This window comes from Meles meles, chromosome 13 (assembly GCF_922984935.1).
Source record: "Meles meles chromosome 13, mMelMel3.1 paternal haplotype, whole genome shotgun sequence".
Classification (NCBI taxonomy): Eukaryota; Metazoa; Chordata; class Mammalia; order Carnivora; family Mustelidae; genus Meles; species Meles meles.
Genome location: NC_060078.1, coordinates 48,147,013 through 48,170,362, shown reverse-complemented (window position 1 = coordinate 48,170,362; position 23,350 = coordinate 48,147,013). Strand labels below are relative to the sequence as shown.

The window sequence follows — 23,350 nt, the reverse complement described above, 5'->3', positions numbered from 1 at the left end:
TAATCTTCGACAAAGCAGGAAAGAATGTCCAATGGAAAAAAGACAGCCTCTTCAATAAATGGTGCTGGGAAATTGGACAGCCACATGCAGAAAAATGAAATTGGACCACTTCCTTACACCACACACGAAAATAGACTCCAAATGGATGAAGGACCTCAATGTGAGAAAGGAATCCATCAAAATCCTTGAGGAGAATGCAGGCAGCAACCTCTTCGACCTCAGCCGTAGCAACATCTTCCTAGGAACAACGGCAAAGGCAAGGGAAGCAAGGGCAAAAATGAACTGTTGGGATTTCATCAAGATCAAAAGCTTTTGCACAGCAAAGGAAACAGTTCACAAAACCAAAAGACAACTGACAGAATGGGAGAAGATATTTGCAAACGACATATCAGATAAAGGGCTAGTATCCAAAATCGATAAGGAACTTAGCAAACTCAACACCCAAAGAACAAACAATCCAATCAAGAAATGGGCAGAGGACATGAACAGACACTTCTGCAAAGAAGACATCCAGATGGCCAACAGACACATGAAAAAGTGCTCCACGTCACTCGGCATCAGGGAAATACAAATCAAAACCACAATGAGATATCACCTCACACCAGTCAGAATGGCTAAAATTAACAAGTCAGGAAATGACAGGTGCTGGCGAGGATGCGGAGAAAGGGGAACCCTCCTCCACTGTTGGTGGGAATGCAAGCTGGTGCAAACACTCTGGAAAACAGCATGGAGGTTCCTCAAAATGTTGAAAATAGAACTACCCTATGACCCAGCAATTGCACTACTGGGTATTTACCCTAAAGATACAAACGTAGTGATCCGAAGGGGCACGTGTACCCGAATGTTTATAGTAGCAATGTCTACAATAACCAAACAATGGAAAGAAGCTAGATGTCCATCAACAGATGAATGGATAAAGAAGATGTGGTATACATACACAATGGAATACTATGCAGCCATCAAAAGAAATGAAATCTTGCCATTTGTGACGACATGGATTGAACTAGAGGGTATCATGCTTAGTGAAATAAGTCAATCGGAGAAAGACAACTATCATATGATCTCCCTGATATGAGGACATGGAGATGCAACATGGGGGATTAGAGGGATAGGAGAAGAATAAATGAAACAAGATGGGATTGGGAGGGAGACAAACCATAAATGACTCTTAATCTCACAAAGCAAACTGGGGGTTGCTGGGGGGAGGTGGGGTTGGGAGAGGGGGAGGGGGTTATGGACATTGGGAGGGTATGTGCTATTGTGAGTGTTGTGAAGTGTGTAAACCTGGTGATTCACAAACCTGTACACCTGGGGATAAAAATACATTATATGTTTAAAAAAAAAAAAGAAAGGATGAATACCCAACTTTTGTAGCAACATAGACGGGACTGGAAGTGATTATGCTGAGTAAAATAAATCAATCAGAGAGAGTCAAGTATCATATGGTTTCACTTATTTGTGGAGTATAACAAATGACATGGAGAACATTGGGAGATGGAGAGGAGAAGGAAGTGAGGGAAATTGGAAGGGGAGGCGAACCACAAGAGACTATGGACTCTGAAAAACAACCTGAGGGTTTTGAAGGGGCAGGGGGTGGGAGGTTGGGGGAACCAGGTGGTGGGTAATAGGGAGGGTACATATTGCATGGAGCACTGGGAGTTGTGCAAAACCAATGAATACTGTTACACTGAAAAAATAAATAAATAAATAAATTTTAAAAAATTAAAGTGTTTCATATTCTATAGTGGTGACTTCAGTAGCTCTTTGATGTCATATAGGAAGGTTTTTCAATTGCTTATAAAACTATTATTGATTTCTAGTTCTTGTACATTTTTTTTTCGATTCTTGCAAAGCATAGAATTTTTTTTTCAGCATAACAGTATTCATTGTTTGTTGCGCAACACCCAGTGCTCCATGCAAAACGTGCCCTCCCTATTACCCACCACCTGTTCCCCCAACCTCCCACTCCTGACCCTTCAAAACCCTCAGGTTGTTTTTCAGAGTCCATAGTCTCTTATGGTTCGCCTCCCCTTCCAATTTTTTTTTATAAACATATAATGTATTTTTATCCCCAGGGGTACAGGTCTGTGAATCTCCAGGTTTACACACTTCACAGCACTCACGATAGCACATACCCTCCCCAATGTCCATAACCCCCTCCCCCTCTCCCAACCCCATCTCCCCCCCGCAACCCCCAGTTTGTTTTGTGAGATTAAGAGTCATTTATGGTTTGTCTCCCTCCCAATCCCATCTTGTTTCATTTATTCTTCTCCTATCGCACTAACCCCCCAAGTTGCTTCTCCATGTCCTCATATCAGGGAGATCATATGAATAGAGAATATGATCTCTACAATATCTGATTTAAAAGTTATTTTTACATTATTGATATTTTCTTTAATCTGTAATGTGGACCATGGGCATATGCAAGCAAACAGTCTTCTTCTCATAGGGCAAAGACTTCCTTCTGTAAAAGTCTCTGTGGTTTCATCTCATCAGTGTCTGTAGAAATGTAAATTTTCCTCTACATTTTTCTGGATATTTCCTTCCACGTTATTTGCTGAATGTTACTGAGGCAGTCTCTGATGGATAAAAACATACCATAGAAGAAATACGTGCTAATTAACAGAGAACCCACTCCAATACATGAAGCGGTTGTGGTGACAGGTGTGAACATACATCTATTAAGCCAAACTTCCATATCTACACTGCAGAACATTTTTGAGGTACAAAATCCCCAGGTATTAGTACTTATACTTCAGAGAACATAACTCTCAGTAAAATTTGCCAACCAATGTTTATGTGAGCAATATTACTATTTGTAATAAACTCAATACAACATGAAAACAAATTATATGCAAAAAAGACTCAAATTCCATTACAAAGATGAATGGTGGAAAAGCCACAGAATGTCAACAAAGTGGTAGGGTTTTGGCATCATGTGGTACTAAGAACAGGCACATTTATATGTAGAAAGCCATGGTTTGCCAAGAATCATATTAGTTTCTTAGACTGTGGGACCACTGGCAGCAGCAGGGACTATAGCTCACCCACTTACACTTCCGCTGTAAGTCAAGATTTTACTTTAAAAAATCTGACCAACCACTAAACTGAAGGTTGAGTAAAAGCACGGGGTAAACTTAATATGGTGGGCAAGTATCTCTAATTATTATAAAGGGTGGACTGAAAAAGACACTGCAAGACCCTACCCATATTACCTTGGTATTCAACTTGTCAGGCAACCTGGAGAGTGTTTACTGAAACTCCTGAAAACTCTGGCAGGGAACTACTTTCTGGGCCTGGGAGCACATTTTTCCATGCACAAGATATGCCAAAAGTTTTAGGAATGAACGCTCCCATAAGCAATCCTCAGGGAATGATGGGTAGAGAATTGTTATAGGCACACCCCATCTTCTTTTCTTTTGGGTTTGAATAACTTTGAAGAGTGTTCTACATGGTATACAGAATTCCACAGTGACACTGGGCTCCAATTTTCCAGAAGGGTAACTGGCTTGATAATACACAATTCTTTTTACTATATCACATTCTCTCCTCCCTACTAGTCTTCCCTGGAACCAACTCTTCAATAAACTACTTATCTTAAATTCCTTTTCTCTGGGTCAGCTCCCGGTAACTCAAACTAAAACATTGAGCTTTCTTCTGTTACCTATATTTCTCCAGACATTCACAACTTCTGTGAAAATTATACACAAAGTAATAATATGAAGACTTTCCTGTAAATTCATCGTTATCTCAATTTTCATGGGCTGCCATATGAGGAATGTTTTCACAAAGAAATAACGTTCATCCAGAATAAATTTGATTTCAAGGAGCTCATTAAGGCCTTCCTGTTCCACCAAGTAGGAATAGCTCTTTTATTCCCAGGTCTTCCCTCTTTAAATTTAAATATCCTGGATGGGGGTAGAGAGTGAGGTGAAAAGATAGTGGGGGAGTAAGTTTACCCAAGGCACGACTTGTCTCATAAACACAACTACTTACTATCAAATCATCCTAAATACCCAGAAATCAACTTGAAAATGGACAGAACAAACTCTACAACAAAAGACACAGAAGAGACCACATCAAAGAAAGTAGGAAGTGTGATTTAGTGGAGAAATGATCGCATGTGCTGCAGAGGGGAGAGACCCATAGTCATGGAGAAGGACAAAGGAGTGTAGAACACACAAGGGGAACACACAAGGAGAACATATTCCAAAGTTATTGATGGGGGGAACAAGCAGGGCTAATTTCCATGAGTTCTTGCAACCAGCAGGGCTTAAAGCCTGAAGTTTAAAGGAGAGCAGGCTTGGCTAAGATAGATCCCAGAGGGCACTGCCCTACCCCTGCATGGAAATAGTGGTGTGAAGAACCCCAGGGGCCCTCATAAGGGAATTACTCACTCTTCTTAGAACACATCCCTGAGAAGCAGCATTCCCAGAGACACTTCTCTGGAAACCAAGGAGTTGGCCAGTGCCATTTCCCACCCCATACCCCCGCACAAACACAGAGCCACCTGCAGGAAGCAGCAAAGCACTGGCAATGGCAGTCTAACTAGCTTACATCAAGTCCCATGCTCCTGCACTCTGGGGGGACTGCCCTTCTCAGTGAAGCATGTCCCAGACTCGACGTGACAGACCTCTCCCCAGATCAGCCCAAGCCTTAGCCCACACCATGTCTCCCAGCCAGACAGTTTTGCGGGGCTTCAGTTCTAATAGAAGCAAATCATGTCTCATTTCACAGCAGACCAGAGCACACCAAGTTGAAACTCAACACACTTTGGCTAAGGAAGAAACACTGCCCACTACAGGCAAGGAGAGTCTCTGCAGATAAACACACACAGCACACAGCCCAGACACTCCATGGACTCTACATGACCTCATCTTCATTGCCACTACTCTCAGGAGGAAGAAACAGAGCTGGCTTTTTCAACACACAGAAGAAAGCAGAAATTTAGACAAAATGCCAACACAGAGGAATTCATCTGAATTGAAAGAACAAAAAAAGGCCATAGCCAGAGATCTAAGTGAAGCAATATGCCTGATGGAGAATGTAAAGCAATGATCATAAGAATGCTTGCTGGGCTTGAAAAGGAATGGAAGGCTTCAGGGAGACTTTGGCCAAAAGTAAAAAGCCTTTGATAAAAGAGCTGAAAAAGTATCAGTCAGAAATGAAGAGTGCCATAAATGAGATTGGAAACAGGATTGATGCAATGATTAGCAGGCTGGAAGAAGCAGAGAATTAATTAGTCAATTAGAAAACAAAATAATGGGGGGCACCTGGGTGGCTCAGTGGGTTAAGCCTCTGCCTTCAGCTCAGGTCATGATCTCAGGGTCCTGGGATTGAGCCCCACATTGGGCTCTCTGCTCTGCAGGGAGCCTGCTTCCCCCTCTCTCTCTGCCTGCCTCTCTGCCTACTTGTGATCTCTCTCTCTGTCAAATAAAATTTTTTTTTAATCTTTAAAAAAGAATACAAAATAATGAAAAATAAAGAAGCTGGGAAAAGGAGAGAAAAAAAATTATACAACACAAGAATAGACATAGGGAACTCGGTGACTCCATCAAAGGTAACAATATTCATAGTCTAGGGTCCCAGATGTGGGGTAGAGAGTGGGGGGGGGGGATAAATTACTTGAGGAAATACTAACTGAAAACTTCCCTAATCTGGGAGAGGAAAGAGACATCCAATCCCAGGAGGCACAAACAACTCATATCAAAATCACAAAAGCAGGCCAACATCAAGACATATTATAATTAAGTTTGCAAACTACACTGATAAAGAAAAAAAAAACTTAAAAGCAACAACACAAAATAAGTCTTTAAGTCTCAAGGGAAGATCCATAAGTCTAGCTGCAGATTTTTCAACAGAAACTTGGCAAGTCAAAAGAAAGTGGCTCAATGTGCTAAATGAGAAAAAGCAGCAGCCAAGAATACTTTATCCAGCAAGACTGTCATTCAGAATACAAGGAGAGAGAATTTCCCAGACAAACCAAAACTACAGGAGTTTGTGACCACTAAATCAGCCCTGCAAAAAATATTAAAGGGGACTCTTAAAGCATAATGAAACACAAAATTGAAAAAGACAAGAAAGGATCTCCCAAAACAATGATAACAAGTAATAAAATTTCATTAAATACATATCTATATTTAAATACTCAGAATGTAAATTAACTAAATGCTCCAATAAAAAGGCATAGGGTGTCAGAATGGCAAAAAAAGCAAAACCCATCTATCTGCTGTCTACAAGAGACTCCTTTTAGACCTAAACACACCTGCAGATTGAAAGTGAGACGATGGAGAAACATTTTTCAGGTAAATCAACACCAAAAAAAAGTGGAGCAACAATACTTATATAGGACAAACTAGGCTTAAAAAACAAAGCCTTATCAAGAGATTAAGAAGGATACTGCAACATAACAAAGGGGATAATCCAAAAACAAGATCTAACAACTGTAAATATTTATGCACCAAACATGGGAGCACCCAAATATATGATATACTGGGTTACAAATACAAAAAATAATTAATAACAAACATAATGGAACCCACTGATGATACAATAATAGTAAGAGACTCTAACACCACACTTACAGCAACCGACATATCATCTAAACAGAAAGACAACAAGGAAACAGTGGCTTTGAATGACACACTGAACTAGATGGACTTAACAGACATATTCAGATCATTTCATCCTAAAATAGCAGAATACACATTCTTTCCAAGTGTACATGACACATTCTCAAGAATAGATCACATATTGTGTCACAAGCAAGGCCTCAAAAAATACAAAAAGGTTGAGATCAACCCTGCATTGTTTATCAATGACCCTGGAAGTTAACCACAAGAAAAAAAAACAACATGCTACTAAAAAATGAGTGGGTCAACTAGGAAATCAAAGAAGAAATACATGAAAACTAATGCAAATGAAAACACAATGGTCCAAAAACACTGGAACTCAACCAAAGTGATTGTAAGAGAGAAGTATATAGGAATAGAGGCCCACATTATGAAGCAAGAAAAATCCCATAAACCTAAAGGAACTCAAGAGAGAATAAACAAAGCCTAAAGTCATCAGAATGAAGGAAATAATAAAGATTAGAACAGAAAAAAAATGATACAGAAGCTAACAAAAAATATAACAAATTAATGAAACCAGGAGCTGGTTTTTCAGGGAAAAAAAAGATTAATAAATTTGATAGACTTTTAGCCACATTTACCAAAAAGAAAAGAGAAAGGACCCCCCCAAAAAATAAAATCACAAATAAGAGAAGAGAGATAAAAATCAAACCCACAGAAATACAAATAATTGTAAGAGAATATTCTGAGAAACAATATGCCAACAAATTGGACAACATGGAAGAAATGGAAAAATGACTAGAAACATAGAAACTACCAAAACTGAAACAGACAGAAATAGAAAACTTGAATCGAATGATAACCAGCAGTGAACTTGAATCAATAATCAAGAATCTCCCAACAAACAAAAGTCCTGGCCCAGATGGATTCACAGGCAACTTCTACCAAACATTTAAAGAACAGTTAAACTCACTTCTGAAACTATTCCAAAGAAACAGAAAAGCAAGGAAAGCTTCCCAGTCATTCAATGAGGCCACCATTCCCTAAAACCAAAATCAAAGACTCTTCTAAAAAAGACAACTATAGGCTAATATGCCTGATGAACACGGATGCATAAAAGTAATAGCAAACCAAATCCACAAATACATTAGAATCATTTACCATGATCAAGTGGGATTTATTCCTGGTTGCAAGTGCTGTTCAATATCCACAAATCAGACAATGTAATATAACATATTAATAAAAAATGGATAAGAACCATATGATCCTTTCAATAGATGCAGAAAAATCATTTGACAAGTTAGAGCATCCATTCCTGAAAAAAACCCTCAACCAAGTAAGTTTAGAGGGAACATATCCATGTATAATAAAGGCCACATATGAAAAACAGAGTTATTATCATCCTCATTGGGAAAAAAGAGAGCTTGCCTCTATGGTCAGGTACAAGAGAGGGATGTGCACACTCACAACTATTATTTAACATAGTACTGGAAGTCCTAGTCACAGCAATCATATGACTAAAAGAAACAAAAGTTTTCCAAATTGGCAGGGAAGAAGTCAAACTTTGACTATTCGCATATGACTGGATACTCTATACAGAAAACAGGAAAGACCTCACCAAAAAATTGATAGAACTGATACACAAATTCATAGTCACAGGATACAAAATCAATGTACAGAAATCTGTTGCATCTCAATACACCAATAATGAAGCAACAGAAAGAGAAATTAAGGAATCAATCTATTTAAAACTGCACCAAAAACCAACAGCATGCCTAGGAGTAAACCTAATGACAGAGTTTAAAGACCTATACTCTTAAAACTATAAAATACTGATGAAGAAATTGAGGATGACATAAACAAATGAAAAGACATTCCACGCTCCAGGATTGGAAGAACAAATATTGTTAAAATGTCTATATTACCCAAAGCAATCTACACATTTAATACAATCCCTACCGAAACACCAACAGTATTTTCAAAGAGCTAGAACAAACTATCCTAAAATATGTATGGAACCACAAAAGGTCCCAAATAGCCAAAGCAGCCATAAAAAAGAAAAGCAAAGCTGGAGGCACCACAATTCCAGACTTCAAGTTATATTACAAAGCTATAGTGATAAAAGCAGTATGGTAATGACACAAAGACAAACACATAGATGAATGGAACAGAATAGAAAACCCAGAAATGAACCCACAACTATATGGTGATATATGTGATAATGGGTTAGTATCCAAAACATACAAAACATAACACTCAACAATCAAAACAATGAAAAATCCAATGAAAGAATAGGCAGAAAACATGAATAGCCATTTCTCCAAAGAAGACACACAGATGACCAAGAGACACATGAAAAGATGTTCAACACCTCTCATCATCAAATAAAAATCAAAACTACAATGACATATCCCCTCATGCCACTCAGAATAGCTAAAATCAACAATACAGGAAACAACAGGTATTGGTGAGGAAGTGGAGAAAAGGTAACCTTCTTACACTGTTTCAGGGAATACAAACTGGTTCAGCCACTCTGGAAAACAGTATGAAATTTCCTCAAAAAGTGGAAAATAGACTACCCTATTATCCAGCAATTGCACTACTAAGTATCTACCAAAAGAGTATCAAACTACTAATTCAAATGGTAATGCAGTATTATCTACAGTATCCCAATTATGGAAACGGCTCAATTGTGCATCAATGGGTCAATATATAAGATGTGATATATATCACATCTTATATATTTATATTATAGATAATATATATATAAAACATGTGTGTGGGAATATATATATGTGTGTGTGTGTGTGTGTATATATATATATATATATATACATGGAAAAGGTTTCTTTTTTTCAATGCAAGAATAAAAAAGATACAAAGACACCCAAATAAAATAAATTACGCTATGCCTTCAGCTTCCCCTCCTTCTCCCAAGTTGGAAGCTACTAACATTACGATGCTTTTCCTCACATGGACGGATGGGTATTGGTGTGATATTAGTAAACTTCTAGATCAGAACTGATGTGTTCTGGATCTCTGTTGCCATTGTTGCCTTACTTTTATGGAAATTCCATGAGGGACAGGTGGTTCTCAAAGTATTATTAGTTACCCAACAGCTCCACACAATGCTGAGTGCTACTCTCCTTCCCCCACTTCCTCTTCAAATTAGCATCCCCTACACCCTCTCCCACAATATCATAGATGATATTTAGGACACTTGTAATCTCTGAAAGGATTTACCTTTCCTCAGGCCTTAACTTAGCCTTCTTCCTTGGGGATACAATATTAGAAATTGGAGGCATTCTAGGAATAGACCATATTAACCAGATACACTACAAGCCAAAATATTCCTACTGTCTACATCCTGGGTATAGGTGTAGCCTGATTTTTCAAGAGTGGCAAAGGGATGGAATGGCAAAAAAGCAATATTTTGCAGAGGAGAATCCACAAGCTGATATTTGCTTTATCCCTCCATGGTTTGATAACCACAAATACAACCTTAAAAACTATTCCTTCACTTACTCTAACTGGATAAACACTCAAAGCACAAGGAATGTTGAAAAACAGCCAAGATAAATGAGATCTCAAGGTTATCATTTAAAACATAAAGAAATGCTGGGTGTTGGACAGCTATGAAAACACTACTCATAAAAGAGAAACTACACTAAGGACAATATGAAACATTTCTTGGTACCAGTTCACCACCTCTTATGCTAGATGCAATGTAGAGTTATTTCACCCCATTTCTTTGACTGTCCACTTTGTTAGCCTTTCAATCAAACTACATACCAGGTGCTCTCCTACTCCCTTCCCACCATCATGTTGGCATTGGGACTTGCTCAGGTGTGATAAGTATTTCTGCACCATGAAGCTGGCACTGAAAAAAATTAAAATCCCATATAAAGAAGACTTCACCTTAGCATTAAAATATATAGTCTCACTTTATTCTAGCTTCTGTAACTCCTTTCCCATTGTTCTTTATTTTCCTTAACTTCCAACTGAGAAAATAACCATGGGGTCCAAGTTTAGCCTGAAGGGAAAGTAGAAGTATGTAGATGGACAGATGTTATAAAAATGATTTTGTCTGTTTGTGCGAAGGCGAGACTCACATGAGTACTCATGAAAGTTTCTACAATAGTTGCCTTGACCTTGTAAGACCAATTATGATGAGGGTAGATTCAGGCAGAACAAATTTCCAACCAGCTACCATATGCCCCAGGGTTGCCAGCAAATACACTTTGTGAGTTTAGTCCCCTTATCTGAATCAGGATGGGAAACCAGAGGCCACAGAAAAATGGGTCAGTATTGCAACTGTCTAGCTGAGATACCCAGGAGAAGAAGCAGATATCCAATCCAGAAGCTGATATGGATACACCTTCTCCACTCTCAGGCTGACATTTCTTCCTGTTCTGCATCTAGAAAGAATCTAGGGATCCACATCCCGATACTTTTTTAAAGATTTATTTATTTATTTTGGAGAGAGAAAGAAAGCACACCACTAGGGGGAGGGGTGGAGGAAGAGAATCTTCAAACAGACTTCCCACTGAGCATGGATCCAGATGCAGGGCTTGAATCCTATACCCATGAGATTATGACCCGAGCCAAAACCAAGAGCTAGACATTTAACTGGTGGCCACCCAGTTACCTCCCCCACATCCCAGATATGTTTAAAAAGAGAGGGCCTTCTAGATTAGAGATGTTACAGAAAAATCCATTTTTTCCCTGAAGAGGAAAAAATGAGTGCTTTCATTTTTCAAGGAGAGAGAGAGCACAATAAAAATATTCTTCAGATGACAATATGCAATGAAAAGAATCATAACATTGGTAGATGCATGAAGAATGATTGACTAAGAAAGATGGCATTCCCCAGTATCTTCCCAAAAGCCTCATGAAAGGCAGGGTGTGATCCCTCTGTTTCTCACCATAAAGTCTGTTCTTTTAACACCTATGCTCTGACTTCAGGGCATACATCACAGTAGAAAACTGTAGTCTGGACTTCTACCAAAAAGTAGTAGCAATATTCACCTTGGGATTTTAAAAACCCTTGCGAAATTGTCACATAATTTCCTTCAAAATTCTTGGCAGAGAACAGTGCAGATTCTGGGAGTCAGCATCACCAACAATGATGGGAAGAAAAACATAAGTGTTGCCCCAGTAATTCTTGTTCTCAACATTGACTAATTAATTAGGTGTCCCCAGGCACCAGCCATGCCTTTACTTTCTGCCCCTGTCTCTCTTCAGCATCTAATAAAGTTTGAGGGCCTGCACCCTCTGCTCACTGGCTGGGTCCATTCTGCTTGGTGACCATGCAATGTTGTGACAAAAATATCACAGGCTTCAAGCTTTCCAGTCAGCACCTCAGTGTCGATGCAGTAAAGCAAGGATGCTTCTCCACATGGAAAGGTGAGGATATGATGGAGGAGCATAGTGGAAGAGAAGGTCTTGGAGCAGGTGCACCCATAACATGGAGCACTGCCGCAGAAGGGTCCTTGTCTCAGCAGCACCCAGGGAAAAACTTAGAAGGTGCTGCTCCCAGTAGCTGCCGTAGGAGGTGACAACATAGGAAGTGACAGCAAAGTTGCATGGGAGGTGGACTTCTACACACTGGGGGAGGCAGAGCCAGACCTTTCATCAGAACCATAAGTAGTCTGGGAGTCCAGCTCTAGCCCAGAATTGAGGGCAGTGAATTGTTGGTTTAGTCTGTCTGCTCCTTTGTGAAGTTTCAGTGGTCCAGGCTACCATGTAGACTTGTGCTGTGAAATGTTCTGGGCTATGGACACACGGCTTTGTCATTCAGAACACTGGCAGTATGGGATGCATATTCACCCCACTGTGGGACAACAGACTATGACAACTGAGTTTCCTTCTCCTCTCCTTTCCCCTCAGCCCACAGCAAACTCTTGATTTCTTAGAAGACAATAGCTGCAAGAGGAGGCAGCCCTGCCCCCTCATGAGGTGACCTCTGTTTATGCCTGGTCTCAGGGACCCTGGTGACTTAATGAATTTACTGGGTTCAACAGGAACAGAAGGAGAGGCTCCTTCAGGCTGTGCCACTGGGCTGAGCAGTTTGATTTCATGAGCTGAACTTCAGAGGACTTTGCCTACAGTGCATTAGTGAGAGTGATACTTTCACACTGCCGACCTTTAGCCTGTATTGATATGCTAGAGTCAAACACCATCCTGAGACAAATTACTGATTGAGAGGACTGGAGAAGGAAGAATGTTCACTGAGCTTGGATGGAAGGGTGAGTGCATGAGTGTTAGGTGCCCAGCATACCTCCCTGAACTTCTGTCACTCCCACCTCCATCACAGGACAGCAGGAACCCTTGGGGCAGGGATGAGTGAAAACTAAATATACAATTTACCTCACGTTGTTGAGCAAACCCCCAATTTCTCTGGTCTCTAGTCTCTTCTGTAAAATGCTTCTGCTAAAAGAGATCTTCTCTAAGAACCATGTTATTTCATCCATCAATAACAAATCAGAGATTCTATCTAAGGAGAGATACAATTAAGATTAATAAAGCTAATCTTTCACTTAAGGTTAAGAGAGCATCAACAATAGATTTGTTCCTGTTTTAAAACATTCTGTCACTGCATTTGGAAATAGCTGATACTCCAGATTCTGGCATTCTGGCAAAAGTCCCAACTATGTGACCTAAGCTCTCTGGAACTCTCTAAGCCTCAGTTTCTGCTTCTGTAGAAGAAAGGTTCATGGTTATTGTGAAGAGAAATAGAACTAATAGTTTCAGTGATCAGCATAGAAATCATAAATCTTCAACATATGATGAGGATGAAAATCTGGACCACAAAATGTGTTTCATATTTTTAAATATTCAAGGAAAATATCACTAATATTATTGTTATGTTACTTACAAATTAATATTATTTTTAAAATGTTGGGCACCTGGGTGGCTCAGATGGTTAAATGTCTACCTTCAGCTCAGGTCATGATCCCGGGGTCCTGGGATGGAGGCCTCCATTGGGTTCCTTGCTCAGCGGGGCATCTGCTTATCCCTTTGACCCTCCCTGCTCTTGTGTTTTCTCTCTCTTTCACTCTCTCTCTCTCTCTTTTAAAATATCTTTTCCAAAATCTTTTTTAAAAATTTTTAATAAAAAATAATAAAATGAGTAAATAACTACAATACATTATAACTATGACAATGTCAATAACTCTGCCTATTGATGCTCTATTTGCACTATGTTAATGATCATAATATTACACTTAGAATTTGAGGAACAAGGAATCATTGGCATCATATAACAAGTGAGTTATGTGCTTTATCTTACTTCTAACAAGAACATGAACAGAAAGATCCTATCACCTATATTCTATAGAGAGTGAAAGTGGAGTTCACAAAGGTTAACTACCTTTCTAAAAATGACCCGTCTCTCAGGGGTTAGAACTCAGTATTGAACTAGTACTGAGCTCAGGTCCTACTGATTCAAGAATCAGCGGGCTAAACCAATTAGCGATTAGCCTAGTCACCTTCATGAACAAATAACTTAATCCTGCTCCTCTGAAACCTTTGTGCTTGTTGATGTCGGTATTGTAGGTTAGACCAGCATTGATGATTCTGGAAAGAGATGTCCATGGAAATGGGGAATGGGACAGCTGTCCAAGAATTCACCTTGGAGGGGTTTCCTGCCATCCAGCAGCTGGGAAAGGTCCTCTTCCTGGTGCACCTGCTGGCGTACCTGGCGTCCATTGCAGGCAATGCAGTTATAGTCACCATCACCTGTGCTGACTCCCGGCTCCACACACCAATGTACTTGTTCCTCAGCATCTTTTCCTTCTTGGAGTGTGGTGACATCTGTGCTGTTATTCCTAAGTTGTTGCTCATCTTTCACTCGGGCAAGCAAACCATTTCCTTTCCTGCCTGTTTCATACAAGCATTTGTCTTTTTATTTCTGGGAGCAACACGTTTCCTCCTCATAGCAGTGATGTCTCTGGATCGGTATGTGGCCATTTGCAAGCCTCTGCATTACCTGACCATCATGAACCTGAAGACTTGCTTCCTTCTGGTCACTGCCTGCTTCACTTTGGCCTTCCCTCTCATCACTGGTCTGCTAGTAAAAGTTTCCCAGCTATCCTTCTGTGGCCCTGATGTCATCCCCCACTTTTTCTGTGACATTAGCTCCCTGATACATCTCTCCTGTTCTGATACCAGGTTTGTTGAAATGTTGGCCTTTGTTCTCACTTCCTTTATCTTGTTGACATCCCTTATCATAACCACCATTGCATACAGCAACATAATAGTCACAGTCCTGAGACTCCCATCAGCCAAGGAGAAACAGAGAGCTTTCTCCACCTGCTCCTCTCACCTCATAGCTCTCTCTCTGATGTATGGCAGCTGTTTGTTTATATATGTGAAACCAAAGCAAACAAACAGGCTGGAGTCCAATAGGGAGGCTGCCCTTGTGAACTCGGTGGTGACCCCACTGCTGAACCCTGTCATCTACACTCTGCAGAACAAGCAGGTCCACCAGGCTCTGAGGAAGATGATGGTGCAAAAAGAAAATATTAAGATAAAAAAATCGTATGATCTTGGTGTGGAAGTCTTCAGAAAAACATTTGTCTTCATTCTGGCCAATGTAACAGTCCAAAGAGTTAATCAGTGTCTCTAACAGACACACTTGATCTGCACATTTTAGCAAAATGGAAATCCATTTCTCAAGGTCTCATTTTACTTTGGTCTGCATAAGTATCTTCTCCATAAAGTTTCCACATTTGGATGACAATGATTAATTGCAAAATCCTTACTGAATTGTTATTCTTTCTTCTGATAAACCATGTGCACCTAATTTCCAAAATTTAGTTATTTTTTTAAAGATTTTATTTATTATTTATTTGACAGACAGAGATCACAAGTAGGCGGAGAGGCAGGCAGAGAGAGAGGAGGGGAAGCAGGTTCCCCGCTGAGCAGAGAGCCCGATGCGGGGCTCGATCCCAGGACCCTGGGATCATGACCTGAGCCGAAGGCAGAGGTTTTAACCCACTGAACCACGCAGGTGCCCCCAAATTTAGTTATTTATACACTTTTTATTTCACTTCTTTCAAACCAATGACATGGGTGAACAGAATTAATAATGATTTGACAAAAAGCATTTAGATAATTAAAATAACAGAAGGTTGTAGATTATGCTGTGATTCAGAAGAAAAGGGTGGAAATAATATCAGTGCATTGGTATACATTCCCTCCATGACTAGCCCAAGGAAATAATGGTCATAGTACTCTTCACATTGGAATATATATTGTTTGTTCACGTGTGGTCTTAAATGATGTTCTTGGCCCTTAGCTTAGCTACATATATATGCATCAATCCCATGCTAGAGAGAAACAGAATTGTTTTCAGGTCCAGACCATTCTCTAAAGAGAGGGAAAAATCACAGCAGCCATGGCTGAGCAAAGCTCCTATTTCCTAAATTATTTATTCTAGCTTCAGCATAATGGACAGTTATGATTGGTTCATATCCTAAGCTCTTACCACAGAATGTTTATGTATACCAGTTGAAGGGTGCACTTATTTAATATTTCTATAAATTCTGCCAAAGATTCAAGTAGGTAGAATTTAAGTTATTTGCTTCTCTAATTCATATTGTTAGAAAAACAACAAATAAAATATTTTTCCTGGTTACCTTGTATTGTCAACCGTAAGGTCATCTTCTGACTGAAAAAATAAATAAATTTTTTAAAAAAGACAATGTATTCTAAAACCGACATTTCCATGATCTCAATCCTTAAACCTTTGTACTTTTTAAAAAAAAATTTATTTATTTGACACAGAGAGATCACAGGTAGGCAGAGAGGCAGGCAGAGAGAGTGGGGACAAAGCAGGCTCCCTGGTGAGCAGAGAGACTGATGCGGGGCTCATTCCCAGGACCCTGGGATCATGACCTGAGCTGAAGGCAGAGGCTTAACCCACTGAGCCAACCAGGCGCCCCAACCTTTGTACTTTGAACACCTATTTTTATCCAGCTAGGATCTATTTATTCATCAGAAGGAACATACCTAGAAAGGCTGAGACAATTTATTTTGTTTGTCTTTAACCCACACCCAGAGGTTAGATTATCTCAAATACATTTTGTGAAACATGTTCTATGCCATGATTAGATCCAATTTGCCCCCAAAAATCACAGGTGATTCACTGTACACATTGCTTTAAAAGGAATTTGCAAAAGCCATGATCCGTGTAGGAATGTGGGTACCGGCTCTGTTACTGGAATTAGAAGAGAATGATGTCGTAGGGAAGAGGAAGTAGAATGGAATGCAAAGAGACCAGAGTAGACTCTGAATCATTTGCACTGGACAAGTCTGCTGTTGCCTTTGACTAACTGATCAACTTCCAAGAACACACAAGTCACCTTCTCCATAAAATATGGAGATTGAGCCAGATGACCTCTAAGGTCCCCTTGAAAATACTCATGGACATAGCAGCAAAATGCTGCAGAAACATGGAAATAATGTTCTGCCCTGAGAGTTGAACAACTGAAGAGTGTATGAAAGTGGTTGAGGTTCAGTAATGTGGGAATAAATCAAGGAATTGTGGTCAAACTACTGAAAAGAGTGTGAGCCTCCCCAACATTTTAGTCATGATTGGATAATAATTTATTTTACTTAAATTAATTAAATGTACTTCATAATACCTTGAGATAGAATATGGTTGAAGAATGAGCCTGACAAACACAAAAATGAAGACTAGAAATCTAAAACTGAGTCTATAATCCAAGGCTGATGGTTACCAGCCATAGATGGTACCAAGATAAGGACAAACTCTAAGGTAGAGATTAATATACTAGATTCTGGTGCCATAAAACATTTTATTTTATTTTATTTTCTCAAAAATTTTATTTATGTACTTGACACAGAAAGAGAGAGAGATTATAAGTAGGCAGAGGCAGGCAGAGAGAGAGGGGCAAGCAGGCTCCCCACTAGCAGAGAGCCCGATGCAGGGCTCCATCCCAGGACCCTGAGATCATGACCTGAGCCAAAGGCAGAAGCCCAACCCAGTGATCCACCCAGGCACCCCAAAAAGGTAGCCAATTTTAATTTCTTTCCATAGGAAAAGAAACTTGAAGTGATTTTTTTTTTAAGATTCTATTTATTTATTTGACAGAGAGACAGGGCCAAAGCAGAGGGAGAGGGAGAAGCAGACTCTCCACTCACCGCTGAGCAGGAAGCAGCCTAATGTGGGACTCGATCCCACCATCCTGGGATCATGACCTGAGCCAAAGGCAGATGCTTAACCTACTGAGCCACCCAGGTGCCCCCATAAAACGTTTTATTGAGACAAATCCCCTAGGCTAATTCTATGCTGAAGATACTTCCAATCATAAGTTTTAAGCCACTTCATTGGCATGTGATTCATATATAAAAAGCTGTAGATATTTACTGTATACAAGTTGATATGTTTTGATATAAATATACACCTTTGAAACCATCATCACTACAAATGCCAAACCTATCTATCACCTCCAAAAATTTCTTCCTGACCGCTTGGTTGTTATCTTTTTTTTTTTTCCTTATATGCCAGGTAAAAGCACTTAAGATCTAGCCTCTTAGCAAAGTTTTAAGTACATGATAAAGTATTGTTGACCATAAGCCCTACGTTATACAGATCTCCAGAACTTATTTATTATGCATAACTGAAATTTGATTAATACCGCCTTATTTCCATACCCCTTCCAGCCCCTAACAATACTTGTATGCTCTGCTTCCACATATTTGTTTAGATTCCAGATACAGGTGAGATCATGCAATGTTTGTTTTTTGGTCTGGTCTTTTTTCTATAGAATAATGTCCTCATAGGTATACCTATGTTCTTGCAAGTGACAGGACCTTCTTTGTAAAGTCTAAATGAGATTACGTAATGTATATATGTCACGTTTTCTTTACCCATTCCTTTTTACATGGGCTTTTAGTTTATTTTCCCTTTTTAGCTATAGTGAATAATGTTACAGTGAACTTGATATTGCCAGGTGTCGTGTGTATCTCACCTGTAAAACCTTACACTTGGGAGTACAGATATCTCGCTGAGACCGATATTTCAATTCTTTGGATGTATACCCAGAGGTGGGATTACTGGATCAAATGGTAATTTCATTTTGAAATGTTTCAGGAAACCCTATATTGTTTACCAGAGTGTCTGGACCCAGTTTCATTAATACTGTACAAGGGTTCCTTTTTCTCCACATCCCTGAAAATACTTATCCTTTGTTTTTGGATGTGTTTTGGGTTGGTTTGTTTTGATTTGGTTTGGGTTGGGTTTTTTTGTTTGGTTTTGCTTTGGGTTTTTTTTTGTTTATTTGTTTGTTTTTTGGTAATATCCATCTAAAGAAGCATGAGGTGATATCTCATTGTCGTTTTACTTGTATTTTTTTTAATTAATTTATTTTTATTTGCTTATTTACAGCATAACAGTGTTCATTGTTCTGGCATCACACCCAGTGCTCCATGCAGTACGTGCCCTCCCTATTACCCACCACCTGGTTCCTCAACCTCACACCATACCCCACCCCCTCCCGCCACCCCTTCATAACCCTCTGGTTGTTTTTCAGAGTCCACAGTCTCTCATGGTTCATCTCCCCTTCCAGTTTCCCTCAACTCCCTCTCCTCTCCATCTCCCCATGTCCTCCATGTTATTTGTTATGCTCCACAAATAAGTGAGACCATATGATACTTGACTCTCTCTGCTTGACTTATTTCGCTCAGCATAATTTCTTCCAGTCCTGTCCATGTTGCTACAAAAGTTGGGTATTCGTCCTTTCTGATGGAGGCATAATACTCCATTGTGTATATGGACCACATCTTCCTTATCCATTCATCCGTTGAAGGGCATCTTGGTTCTTTCCACAGTTTGGCGACCGTAGCCATTGCTGCAATAAACATTGGGGTACAAATGGCCCTTCTTTTCACTACATCTGTATCTTTGGGGTAAATACCCAGCAGTGCAATTGCAGGGTCATAGGGAAGCTCTATTTTTAATTTCTTCAGGAATCTCCACACTGTTCTCCAAAGTGGCTGCACTAACTTGCATTCCCACCAACAGTGTAAGAGGGTTCCCCTTTCTCCACATCCTCTCCAGCACACGTTGTTTCCTGTCTTGCTAATCATATCAAAAAATGGGCAGAAGATATGAATAGACACTTCTCCAACAAAGACATACAAATGGCTATCAGACACATGAAAAAATGTTCATCATCACTAGCCATCAGGGAGATTCAAATTAAAACAACATTGAGATACCACCTAACACCAGTTAGAATGGCCAAAATTACTTGTATTTTTTCATAGTGATATTTGCATTTCTATTAATGATGGTGAGCATCTTTTCATGTACCTGTTGGCCTTTTGTATGTCTTCTTTGGAAAAATGTCCATTTCGTCTCTTTGCCCATTTTTCCCCACTTTTCCGAAGTTTTTGTTCAAAATTCAGTTAGTTAATATACAGTGTAATATTAATCTCAGGTGTACAATTTAGTGAGATTTAACACTTACATACAACACCCAGAGCTCTTCACAAGTGCCCTCCTTAATCCTCACCACCTATTTCACCCATCCCTCCAGCAACCTCGCTTCTGGTAACCATTAGTTTGTTCTCTATGGTTAAAAGTCTATTTCTTGGTTTGCCTCTCTCTCTTTTTTCCCCCTTATGCTCCTTTTTTTTTTTTTTTTTTTTTGCTTCTTAAATTCCACATATGAGTGAGAGGACATGGTATTTGTCTTTCTCTGACTTATTTCACTTACCATAATACTTTTTAGCCTCAGTCATTCATTCTTTTTGACGGCTGAGTAATATTCCATTGTGTATATATCACATCCTCTTTATCCATTCATCAGTTAATAGATATTTGGGCTCTTTCCATAATTTGGGTATTGAGGATAATGCAGCTATAAATATTGGGGTACATGCATCCCTTTAAATCAGTATTTTTAATCTATTGGGTAAATGTCTAGTAGTGCAATTGCTGGATAATCTGGTAGTTCTATTTTTAACATTTTTGGAACCTCCATACTCTTCTCCAGAGTGGCTGCACTAGTTTGCATTCCCACCAACAGTGCAAGAGGGTTTTCCTATCTCTGCATCCTTGTCAACACCCCTTTTTTCTTGTGTTGTTAATTTTAGTCATCCTGAGAGGTGTGGGATGGTATCTCATCATGGTTTTGATATGTATTACCCTAATGATGACAGATGTTGAGCATCTTTTCATAAGTCTGTTAGCCATCTGGATGTCTTTTTTGGAAAATTATCTATCTGTGTCTTCTGCCCATTTCTTAATTGGGATATTTGGTTTGGGGGTGTTTATTTGATAAGTTCTTTGTAGGTTTTGGATACTAACTGTTTATCAGATATGTCATTTGCAAATATCTCCTCCCATTCCACAGGCAGCTTTTTAGTTTTGTTGATTGTTTCCTTTGCTGTGCAGAAGCTTTTATCTTGATGAAGTCCCAGTAGTTCATTTTTGCTTTTGTTTCCCTTGCCTGTGGTGATGTGTCTAGCAAGAAATTGCTATGGCAAAGTTTAAAGAGATTTCCTCTTGTGTCCTCCTATATGACTTTGATGGTTTCCTGTCTCACATTAGAGTATCTCATCCATTTTCAATTTATTTTTGTGTACTGTGTAAGAAAATGATCCCATTTCATTTTTGCTTTTACTGATTTCCCAACACCATTTTTTGAAGAGACAGTCTTTTTGTCCATGGGGTATTCTTTCCTGCATTGTCAAAGACTAGTTGACCAAATAGTTGTGAGTCCATTTCTGGGTTCTCTATTTTGTTTCATTGATTTGTGTGTCTGTTTTTGTGCCATACCATACTGTCTTGGTGACTACAACTTTTTAATACAGCTTGAAATCTAGAATCTTGATGCCTCCAGGTGTTTTTCTTTTCAGAATTTCTTTGGGTATTTGGGGTCTTTTGTGGCTCCATACAACTTTTGTGATTGCTTGTTCTAGCTCTTTGAAAAATGCTAGTGGTATTTTGATAGTGATTGCATTTCATGTGTGGATTGCTTTGGGTAGTATAGACATTGTGACAATGTTTGTTCCTCCAATCCATGAGCATGAAGTGCATTATCATTTCTTTGTGTTCCTTCAACTTGTTTTCTACTTTTCTCTTTTACTCATTTATCCTCCCTTTTTAAGACCATTTGTTGTCTTGAATGATTTAAGATGGTGGAGGAGTAGGAGACCCTAAGTGTATCTGGTCCCTGGAATTCAGCTAGTTTGATAGTTATCAAATCATTCTGAACACCTGTGATATCAATCAGAGATCTCAGAAAAGAAAGGCTGCCATTCTACAACAGAAAAGCAAAAAAAAAAAAAAAAAGTATGAACCACTGCATAATCACATGACTGCTTTCTGGGTAAGGGCCCAGCAAAAGCCAGAAGCATGGAGAGATGCCTCTCATTCCCTCAGGAGGAACAGCACAAGTCTGTGCTGCTGGAGTGCAGAAAGTTTGGAGATTTGAAACTGGGTCACATGTCTTTCATAAAAATTCTTGGTCATAAGCTAGGTGAACACAGAGTTCAAACAGAAACCAGGGAAACATGAGTGATGGACCACTTTTCTGTGACAGTTGGAGGTGGAAACTTTCAGCTCCAGAGCTACAGTTTGGGGCGGTGCCATTTTAATCCCCTCCCAGTGGTGCTGAAAGCATTCAGGGAGCAAAACAGCACCTCATACTGCAATCTGGAGCCAAGTACACTGAGCCTGGTCCCCTAGAGAGAGAGGCACAATGCCACCAGAGCAAGGACACTGAGAATCAGGGCAACAGGCCCCTTTCCCAGAAGACCAGCAGGAACAACTGGCTAGGCCACCAAGTTTATAGATCATAGAGAATTGTAGAACTTCAGCTCATAGGGAAAACAGTATATAGCATTCATTTTTTTCTTATTATTCTTTAGTCCTTCAGGTTCTATTCAGCTATTTTCTTATCACCTCAGTTCTTCTTTTATTCTTTTTTAATTTTTATATACACTTTTTTTTTAGTTTGGTCTCCTTTCATTTTATTTCATTTTTCTATATATATAAGTTTTTCTTTCCTTCCTATTTTGGTATCTAATTTCCTTTAACAAACAAACCAAAATACACCCACGATCTAGTTTATTGTTTTGATCTGTTTTACTTCTTGTTAGATTTTTCAAATTTTGTTTTGTTTTTATTTCCTTCAAGTTTGTTTTGTTTGTTCTTTTCTGCTGCTGTTGTTGTTATTGTTGTCTTCTCTCTCTCTTTCTTCTATTATTTTCTGGACATAATGAGGAAACAGAGAAACTCACCCCAAAAGAAAGAACAGGAGGAAGTACTCATTGCCAGGGGTTTAGAAGGACAATTATAGACCAATATCCCTGATGAACATGGCTGCAAAAATTTTCACCAAGATACTGGCTAATAGGACCCAACAGTACATTAAAAGGATAATTCACCACAACTAACTGGGATTTATTCCTGGGCTGCAAGACTGGTTCAACATCTGCAAATCAATCAATGTGACACATCACATTAATTGACGAAAGGACAAGAACCGTATGGTCATCTCAGAGATGCAGATAAAGCATTTTACAAAATACAGCATCCTTTCTTGATAAAAAAAAAAAAAACTACTCTGTAGGAATAGTGGAAACATACCTCAACATCATAAAGGCCACATAAGAAAACCCACAGTGAATATTATCCAAAATTGGGAAAAAGTGAGAGCTTTTCTCCACTGTGGTTCAACATAGTGCTAGAAATCCTAACATCAGCAACCAAACAACAACAAGAAATAAAAGGCATCTGA

The 23,350-nt window shown here is 39.3% G+C and overlaps 1 protein-coding gene across 1 annotated transcript; it reads left to right on the top strand.

The window, feature by feature from the left end:
* The first annotated feature begins 14,157 nt into the window (after positions 1-14,157).
* Positions 14,158-15,201, top strand: LOC123955050 (olfactory receptor 6C75-like). Its single transcript, XM_046026595.1, has one exon. The coding sequence runs from the start codon at positions 14,161-14,163 to the stop codon at positions 15,199-15,201; it is 1,041 nt and encodes a 346-aa protein (XP_045882551.1). The 5' UTR covers positions 14,158-14,160.
* The last annotated feature ends 8,149 nt before the right edge of the window (positions 15,202-23,350 follow it).

Excerpts from the sequence above, each read along its gene's own strand:
- LOC123955050 (XM_046026595.1), top strand. The coding sequence starts at position 14,161 with ATGTCCATGGAAATGGGGAATGGGACAGCTGTCCAAGAATTCACCTTG.